Source organism: Scylla paramamosain, chromosome 22 (assembly GCF_035594125.1).
Source record: "Scylla paramamosain isolate STU-SP2022 chromosome 22, ASM3559412v1, whole genome shotgun sequence".
Taxonomy (NCBI): Eukaryota; Metazoa; Arthropoda; class Malacostraca; order Decapoda; family Portunidae; genus Scylla; species Scylla paramamosain.
Genome location: NC_087172.1, coordinates 21254930 through 21264929, shown reverse-complemented (window position 1 = coordinate 21264929; position 10000 = coordinate 21254930). Strand labels below are relative to the sequence as shown.

At 42.1% G+C, this 10000-nt stretch overlaps 2 protein-coding genes across 2 annotated transcripts in view; both read left to right on the top strand.

Moving 5' to 3' along the window:
- The window catches only part of LOC135111786 (four-domain proteases inhibitor-like), a 2274-nt gene extending 9 nt beyond the window's left edge, over positions 1-2265 (top strand). Inside the window, exons 1-5 of the mRNA XM_064025497.1 lie at positions 1-31; positions 528-623; positions 945-1106; positions 1567-1897; positions 2100-2265. The exon at positions 1-31 is cut by the window's left edge and continues 9 nt beyond it. Of these exons, the coding sequence (XP_063881567.1) occupies positions 560-623; positions 945-1106; positions 1567-1850 (510 nt within the window). The 5' untranslated portion in view covers positions 1-31; positions 528-559 and the 3' untranslated portion in view covers positions 1851-1897; positions 2100-2265. The remainder of the gene's footprint in view (positions 32-527; positions 624-944; positions 1107-1566; positions 1898-2099) is intronic.
- A 6156-nt stretch (positions 2266-8421) lies between these two features.
- The window catches only part of LOC135111787 (four-domain proteases inhibitor-like), a 2394-nt gene continuing 815 nt past the window's right edge, over positions 8422-10000 (top strand). Inside the window, exons 1-3 of the mRNA XM_064025498.1 lie at positions 8422-8453; positions 8957-9052; positions 9371-9532. Coding sequence (XP_063881568.1) covers positions 8989-9052; positions 9371-9532 — 226 coding nt within the window. The 5' untranslated portion in view covers positions 8422-8453; positions 8957-8988. The remainder of the gene's footprint in view (positions 8454-8956; positions 9053-9370; positions 9533-10000) is intronic.

Below are 10000 nucleotides of genomic sequence, written 5' to 3'. Positions count from 1 at the left end.
TCTGTCCAGCCTTCAGAGTAAGGGAGCTCAGGTGAGTATGAGTGTGTGTGTGTATGAGGGACACACAGAGTATAACGTTTCCAACACTCTGGCCCATATTCTGAAACACTGCTCTCTCACCACGGCTGTTTTCAAAGTCCACAGAATGATTAGTCAGGTTCCCAAGAGTGTTTTTCCTGTTAATAACGTGGATATCTTGTTAATCTGTCACTAGAATAGTAAAATTGCTTTATCCTCTTACCACGACTATTTTCAAAGTCCATAGAGATGATTAACCGTGTTCCCAAGAGTGCTTTCCTGTTAATAACGTAGAAACCTTGTTAATCGGTCACTATAACCACAAAAATATCCTTAAAAATACTTTGCTCTCTCTTCACGACTATTTTCAAAGGCCACAGATTATTCAGGTTCCTAAGAGTGTCTTTCCTGTTAATAACGTAGATATCTTGTTAATCTGTCATTACCACCGTAAAAGAAGCTTTTCCGTATGACTTTCTCGCAATGTGATTATACTTTTTTCTTTGCAGATTCCTAACTTTCCTGGTAACTTCTGGAAAACATGAGGCACTTTATTCTGCTGTCGGCGGTGGTGGTGATGGTGGCAGCGATGCCCGGTGTAAAGGGTATGTACCTCTACTACTACTACTACTGCTACTGCTACTACTACTGCTACTACTAATACTATACTACTACTATTAGAATTACTACTACTACTGCTACCACTTGAAATTAGTTTGTATGTGTGTGTGTGTGTGTGTGTGTGTGTGTAACCAATGCTGAGATCACTTTCATTTATCTATTTATTCATCATCACCATCATCATCACCACCACCACCACCATCATCATCATCATCACCACCATCATCATAATTCCTTGCAGCGTACAGTACATCACTCGCCCTCCAATACGTGGCTGCTCACACCTTGCCTTCCCGCCTCACCAAATGCAAGTTGCTCCAGCCACTGCTTTGTTGTGAAGAAGCAGACGCGCGTGTGTGGCTCTGACAACAACATCTACAACAACTTGTGCGCATTGGACTATCAGAAATGCAGCGATGCAACACTCACTCAACTTGACGAAGCGGCCTGCAAGAAACTGCTGAGAGGTGTGTGTGTGTGTATGTGTGTGTGTGTGTGTGTGTGTGTGTGAAAAATAGAGATGGGAAGAAACTGGAGAGGTAAATGAATAGAATAGACTCAGTAACCAGGCTGTTAGTGTCGAGTTAACAGGGCATTCTAAAAGGAGGTTAGACAATTGTATGGATGAGGATTGGATATTGAAGCAGGTAGGTCTGTAGGCAGGTTTCACGCAGGGAGTGGCACGTGCAGGCCTGAAAGCTTACTGCAGCTTTCCTTATGTTCTTATTATGTTCTTATGTTGTAATGTGCACGCAACACTACAACTTCACATGCCCACACTCAACACCTGAACACACCTTTTCATTCACTCATTCGTTCATTCACTATCTTTCCTTCACATGACTTCTTCACTCACTTTGCAGTATGTAAGAGTTCATCTCAACAGTAACTCCAAGACCATACTGATAACAGACCATGCTTTGTCAGAGAAAAAGTGCCGGCAGACCTGTGTGCAAGTCAAACCGACTATCTTGTGTGGCGCTGACGGCATGCTGTACAGCGACTGTGAGCTGGAAGCCAAGCGCTGCAACGAGCCTGACTTCCAGGCTGACGACAACCTGAAGGCATGCCCAGATCGTCATTCAGAAGAAACGAGTCAAGAAAGGTTTGCCAGGAACCTTAAAATGACCAACGTGGAGCAAACTGGGATGGGCATGGATGGAAAAGTTCTGGAAACAAACGATGGGCCAGTAATAAAACCAGAAAATTAGGAACATGAACACCAAGATGAACCGCAAACTACTGAACAGCTAGCTGGGTAAGTGCTACTACTACTACTACTACTACTACTGCTACTGTGTGTGTGTGTGTGTGTGTGTGTGTGTGTGTGTGTGTGTGTGTGTGTGTGTGTGAGGGTGGAATACATAACATGCACGCAACAGTACCTCACATCCCCACCACACCACCACACAACACCTGCCTGACACACTCACTCACACCTTTCCTTCTCGCCTACCCAGGTTTGCGAGGCCACCCAGCGCTGAAGGAGGAAGCGAATGCCACAGATCTACAGCAGTACTACAACTCTCGCCACGACGGCAGTTAACTTCTTAACTCTTCTTTGTTCCTTTGCTTTCTTTTCCTCAGGAGTGCAATTGTCAAGCAAATAAATGATCAGTAAGCATTGTTAGAGTTTTAGTACATCATAAGTGTTTTTTTTGTTTATTTATCTTTACTTGCATGCGTGAAGAAAAATGGAAAAGGCTTTACAAAGAGAGAAAGAAAGAAAGAAAGAAAGAAAGAAAAAAATAAATAAAGGAAAGAAGCTTATTGACAGCTCCACAAAAGAAAAAAAAACATGAAAAAAATGAAAAGAAATTCTCGGTTCTGACGTCTTTCAGAGAGAGAGAGAGAGAGAGAGAGAGAGAGAGAGAGAGCGGCGGAGAGAGAGAGAGAGAGACCGCCACCATGGTGCAGCATCGCCTTGTCGTAAAAATAGGGTCATGAAGTCTTCGCGCTACAAACCAACTCACTCATTCACATTACGAAGAAACACACACACACACACACACATACACACACACATACACACACACACACACACACACACACACACACACACACACACACACACACACTGTTTTCCATAAACCTCACATTTGCGAGAGAGAGAGAGAGAGAGAGAGAGAGAGAGAGAGAGAGAGAGAGAGAGAGAGAGAGAGAGAGAGAGAGAGAGAGAATGCATAATTATAAGTGTAATGTGGACGTGGTGGTGGTGGTGGTGGGGGTTGGGAGGGCGGGTTGAAGGGACAGGAAGGGGAGGAGGAGGAGGAGAAGGAGGAGGAGGAGGAGGAGAAGTGGACATGTGAGATTATTCAACTTCCACGTAGCCTTCCTAACATCGGGTTAAGTCACTGTAGTAATAGTAGTAGTAGTAGTAGTAGTAGTACTAGTAGTAGTAGTAGTAATAGTAGTAGTAGTAGTAGTAGTAGTAGTAGTAGTAGTAGTAGTAGTGGTGGTGGTGGTGGTGGTGGTGGCAAGAGTGAGTGATAAATGTTCATGAATCGAGATTCTACCTTCAGAACCTAACATACATTCTCTCTCTCTCTCTCTCTCTCTCTCTCTCTCTCTCTCTCTCTCTCTCTCTCTCTCTCTCTCTCTCTCTCTCTCTCTCTCTCTCTCTCTCTCTCCACCAAACATGATTGCTTCACTTACACACTTGCACATTTTCTTTTTTTCACATTTCTACTGGCCAGGTTACCTTGAGGAGGTAGGCAAGTTAACAATGGACTAAAATTTTATTTTCTATTACCTTACCTAATTTCATGTACATTTTTTTCCCTTCTGTTATATTATAATTTTTTCTCTAACTTTTCTGCGCGACACTTCCTGGTGCAGGTGTCACGCTGGCTCTTGTATTAAATGCAGGTGACTTTATTTCATTTATTTTACACTTCAACTTGATAGATCCTTAAAGAGCTGTGCATGGAACGACAGGAACAATATGAAGTCAGCTTAAGAATTCGGATACGGTGGTGGAGTTTGAGACAGGGAGATGAACACGTGTGCAGCCCAGCGAGGAGAGCACCGTTAAAATCCAACTAATTCTTGCCTACGTGAAAGAACGCTAGTCAAAAGAGAACACAATAAACGCCTTGCACTGTGACACCCATTACTGCAGGTCATCCCATTCACTGACAACAGCAGGGGAACACTTCCTGCGGAGCTGTGCACTGCAAGGCAGGAGCAGGTAAAGACGAAAGGTTGTGGGTCGGTACAGCGGGCGGGGCTTATGAGACCTGGGCAAAACACAGGGAGATAATGAGCTTAGGTCAAATAATCACGGAACCAACTAAGAGAAAGTATGTGAATATGAAAGTTAAGTTTCTTCCATCAGAATAAAACATTAACTACCAAAAATAAAGGTAAGGAGAGTTAATTTAGTCGGCCTTTCCCCTCCCCCCCCTTCACCACCACCTCTTCAAGCCTTGAGAATCATTCGAGTGAGCCACTTATCGTTTCTAGGCCTTGTAATAAGAGGAGGCCTACAGAACATTTGTTTACAGGGAATTATACAAGGGGAAAGAGATGGAGGAAGACGAGTGAGAGATACTGAAGACCGTCGGTGACCATAGAGCGCCATCTCTCACGACCATCCACCCGTTCTTCCTTCCCTACGGCCCACGCCACCCTCAGCCTTGTATTCAGAAACGCTTTGCTCCCTCACCGCGACTGTTTTGAAAGGGCTCAAAGATTACTAGCCGGGTTCACAAGAGTGTTTCTCCTGTTAATAATGTAGAAGTCTTGTTACTCTCTCACTGGAATCATAGAAACTCCCTTAAAAAGCCCTGTAACTTCAAACAGTGGAGGTGCGGACAGAAGTGTTTCAGAGTACGGCCCTCACTCTCACCATCACCAGCTGTCACGCCAGCAGTGTAGGCACATGACAACATACACGAGGAAAACAATCACACTAAAAATGCACCGGACACCGTGAGGCAGATCCCAACCTGCCTGCGGGCGCGCCGGTAAGGGAAGAGTGGAGGGTGGCGCGTGGGTGGCAGTGAAGGGCGAGCAGTATCTCACTCTGGTGTTCGCCAAGCATGAGGAGGGGCGTGATTGAGAGAAAACGAGCCATGCATGAGGAGAGACGTGACTGAGAGAAAACGAGCCATGCATGAGGAGGGGCGTGATTGAGAGAAAACGAGCCAAGCATGAGGAGAGACGTGATTGAGAGAAAACGAGCAAGGGTCACTGCTACATTGCGAGTCTGCGAGGCTGAGTGGCAAGCGTGGTCCAAGACAGGTTTCACTCAAATGACATCACTAAAACAGTTTCCTTGTCAGCGTTGTGTTGTGGTTCTGGTGCAGGACACATCTGGAAGGCCACGCGTACCCTTGCTATGACGCAGATGTGTGGATTGACGAAGAGATAAGGGGATGCCGTTCTTAGGGTCTCTCTCTCTCTCTCTCTCTCTCTCTCTCTCTCTCTCTCTCTCTCTCTCTCTCTCTCTCTCTCTCTCTCTCTCTCTCATTTCTACGTTGATCGTTTCCACCACACACACCATTTTTTATTTTATTTTTTTTTTGAGGACCTTCTATAAGTAAATTTGCAAAATGCTGACTTTAGCTGACTTAGTGTTGCTACGTATCTGTCTATCTGCATGTCTGTATGTATGTGTATATAATGATAATAGTAATAATAATAATAATAATAATAATAATAATAATAATAATAATAATAATAATAATAATAATAATAAACGGTTTATTATTTAGGCAGTTAACAAACTGAAAATGTACAGAGGGGGTGGGGAAATACTTAACATTAATCCTAAAGGAGAGTCTAATCTAGAAGGGACTATTGATTGATGGCTCGCACCATGGTGGGAATCGCACTGAGTCTGTACCGGTTCGTGCGCGGCGCCTTTAGGGGCGTTATCTTGTTGTGATGCCTGGTGGCACGGACCAGGCGAGGCGTGTCAGGCGGCAGCATGATTCTGAGACGTGGATGATGCAGTAGTTCCCTTCCAAACTTCTCCAGAGCCTCTCGGTGCCTGGTGGATAGTCTGGAAAGACTCAAGGTGGTCAGGGCTTCTTCATAGGTGGTGTAGGCAGGGCCAAGAATGACCCTGCACGCCCTTTTCTATACGCTCTCTAGCTGTAGCTGTTGAGTGTGTGTGAGGGAGGAGGACTACGCTGGGGAGGCGTACATGAGTTTGGGGAGGATGGAGGTGAGGTGCACCCCCCTTAACTCATCTGTCGGCGTCCCCAGTGACCTGAGTCTGCGCAGCATGTACAGCCTGTAGGTATCTGATCTTACGGTGCTGGCGACATGCTACTTCCAGGTCAGCTGGTCGTCCACCGTGACTCCGAGAAGCTTGGCACATCGGACCACCTGGAAGGGGTGAGGGCCCACTGTGAGCTGGGGAGGGGGGACTGCTACAGAGGAGGTACATAAATGCATCACCACAGTTTTCCTGTGGTTGATGGTCATCCTGCTCTCCTCCGTCCACGTCTGCAGTCGCTCCAGAATTGCTTGCAGTGGCGAGTAGTCCGGGTTCTTGGTGGAAACTGGGACGACCACGGTGCAGTCGTCCACATACTTTCAGTGATGTTTGATTGGCTGGTTAGAAGTGTGTGTGTGTGTGTGTGTGTGTGTGTGTGTGTGTGTGTGTGTGTGTGAAAAAAAGAAAAAAAAATTTAATCCAAGCCTTTTGAACTTTCCTCCTTGGCCGTGAACCGCTCCTTAACCCTTCAAGTCCGGTGGCTCTCTTACACTTTTATTTCAGGCTGAGATTTCACGAGTTCACGAAGCTTCACGGGTGCTGTCTTAAAGTCAGGGAGCTGTGTGTTGTGGCGAGCAAAATCATCGGTCTAAAAGTATTTAATTTGGTCCGATGTAAAGTTGAAGTGGACTAATTCAACATGTTCCAAGGGTTAACTTCTTGAGGAGGCTCTTCCCGGGTGTGTCTCAGCGCCGCGTCTCCCCGGTGTGTCAGTACAGGTTGTTATGTTCCTTAATTTCCTGATGGAGTATAAAGGTTAGCTTGTTCTCTTGGCAACAAACTTTTCGATAGTTTTTCTAAGCAGACCAATAACAATGGTTTGTAAAATACACAGCTTTAACACAAATGGAGTTTCATAATTGATGATGATAAGAATAATAGTAATAATTAATGACAACTAACATGAATAATAATAATAATAATGATAATAATAATAATAATAATAATAATAATAATAATAATAATAATAATAATAATAATAATAATAATAATAACAATGATAACATTAATGATGATAACAACAATAACAAATTAACAACAACAACAACATTATCATCATCAACAACAATAACAGCAACAACAACAACAACAACAACAATAAAAATAATAATTATAATAATAATAATAATAATAATAATAATAATAATAATAATAATAATAATAATAATAATAATAATAACAATAATATTAATAATAATTATTATTATTATTGCACACACTCCCATCTAAACAAAGCCACGTCCTGGACCGTCACCGACACTCGGCACGCGCGTCACCCACCGGGGGGGGCACCCTGCACCTGTACCTGACGGAACCGGACCGTAATTGAATCAGGTGCATGAATCACAGCTGCTCACGTTTATGTAGTCAAGGAGGGAAAGGTGTTTCAAAGTCCTAAGTGTTGGGTACCGGATCGTATTGATTAAAGGCTTGAGAGAGAGAGAGAGAGAGAGAGAGAGAGAGAGAGAGAGAGAGAGAGAGAGAGAGAGTGGATAAAGAAAGCAGAATACACAGGTGCACCGAAACTCCCACCTCCCCATTAATCTCTCACACAAACACACACACACGCACACACACACACACGATGGAAACAATAATAGTAATAATAATGATAATAATAAAAATAATAATAATAATAATAATAATAATAATAATAATAATAATAATAACAATAATAATAACAACATCAACAACAACAACAAAAACAAAAACAACAACAACAACAATAAATAAACACACAAAAAAATGCGCCGGACAGAAATAAGCATGGCGGTTTACTTTGTGCAGGAGAGGAGAGGGGAGAGACCAGGACGACGACAAGGGATACCGAGGGAAGCTGTAGGAGGCTTGTCCTGCACTGCTTGTGTAACTAAAGAACGAGCGGCTGCGTGGAGCCGAGCCTGGCATCACTGAAAGGACGAAGGGGAAACAACAGATTCTTTTTGTTGTTGTTGTTGTTGTTGTTGTTGTTGTTATTATTATTATTATTATTATTATTATTATTATTATTATTATTATTATTATTATTATTATCATTATTATTTTTTTTTTATTTATTGTTATTATTATTATCATTATCACTGCTGTTGTTCTTACTATTACTGTTAATAATAATAAAAAGAAGATTATTATAATTAAAGTTATCATTATTATTATTAATATCATTATTATTATTATTATTATTATTATTATTATTATTATTATTATTATTATTATTATCATTATTATTTTTGTTGTTGTTATTACTACTATTACCACTACTACTACTCCTTATTATAATAATAATAATTATTATTATTATTATTTTTATTATTATTATCATTATTATTATTATTATTATTATTATTATTATTATTATTATTATTCTTATCATTATCATCTTTATCGTCATTGACATTCAGTTTCACAGCACACACACACACACACACACACACACACACACACACACACTCACACTTGTACAGCCGTTATCAGTTACATACATTTCCAGTGATAATCACGTGACCGAATGACGTCATGAGCTGAAATAAATAGAAGCAGCGTCTCGTCTCCTTATCTGTCCAGCCTTCAGAGTGAGTGAGCTCAGGTGAGTGTGAGTGTGTGTGTGTGTATGAGGGAGACACAGAGTATAACGTTTCCAACACTCTGGCCCATATTCTGAAACACTGCTCCCTCACCACGGCTGTTTTCAAAGTCCACAGAATGATTAGTCAGGTTCCCAAGAGTGTTTTTCCTGTTAATAACGTGGAAATCTTGTTAATCTGTCACTAGAATCGTAAAATTTCTTTATCCTCTTACCACGACTATTTTCAAAGTCCATAGAGATGATTAACCGTGTTCCCAAGAGTGCTTTCCTGTTAATAACGTAGAAATCTTGTTAATCTGTCACTATAACCACAAAAATATCCTTAAAAATACTTTGCTCTCTCTCCACGACTATTTTCAAAGGCCACAGAGATGATTAGTCAGGTTCCTAAGAGTGTCTTCCCTGTTAATAACGTAGAAATCTTGTTAATCTGTCATTAGCACTGTAAAAGAAGCTTTTCCATATGACTTTCTCGCAATGGGATTATACTTTTTCCTTTGCAGATTCCTAACTTTCCTGGTAACTTCTGGAAAACATGAGGCACTTTATTCTGCTGTCGGCGGTGGTGGTGATGGTGGCAGCGATGCCCGGTGTAAAGGGTATGTACCTCTACTACTACTAATACTGCTACTTCTACTACTACTGCTACTACTACTACTACTATACTACTACTATTAGAACTACTACTACTACTGCTACCACTTGAAATTAGTTTGTATGTGTGTGTTTGTGTGTGTGTGTAACCAATGCTGAGATCACTTTCATTTATCTATTTATTCATCATCACCATCATCATCACCACCACCACCACCATCATCATCATCATCACCACCATTATCATAATTACTTGCAGCGTACAGTACATCACTCGCCCTCCAATACGTGGCTGCTCACACCTTGCCTTCCCGCCTCACCAGATTCAAGTTGTTCCAGCCACTGCTTTGTTGTGAAGAAACAGACGCGCGTGTGTGGCTCTGACAACAACATCTACAACAACTTGTGCGCATTGGACTATCAGAAATGCAGCGATGCAACACTCACTCGACTTGACGAAGCGGCCTGCAAGAAACTGCTGAGAGGTGTGTGTGTGTGTGTGTGTGTGTGTGTGTGTGTGTGTGTGTGTGTGTGTGTGTGTGTGTGTGTGTGTGTGTGTGTGTGTGTGTGTGTGTGTGTGTGTGTGTGTGTGTGTGTGTGTGTGTGTGTGTGTGTGTGTGAAAAATAGAGATGGGAAGAAACTGGAGAGGTAAATGAACAGAATACGAGTAGACTCAGTAACCAGACTGTTAGTGTCAACTTAACAGGAAATTCTAAAAGGAGGTTAGACAAATGTATGGATGAGGATTGGATATTGAAAGCAGGTAGGTCTGTAGGCAGGTTTCACGCAGGGAGTGGCACGTGCAGGCCTGAAAGCTTACTGCAGCTTTCCTTACGTTCTTATATGTTCTTATGTTTGTAATGTACACGCAACACTACAACTTCACATGCCCACACTCAACACCTGAACACTCCTTTTCATTCACTCATTCGTTCATTCACTATCTTTCCTT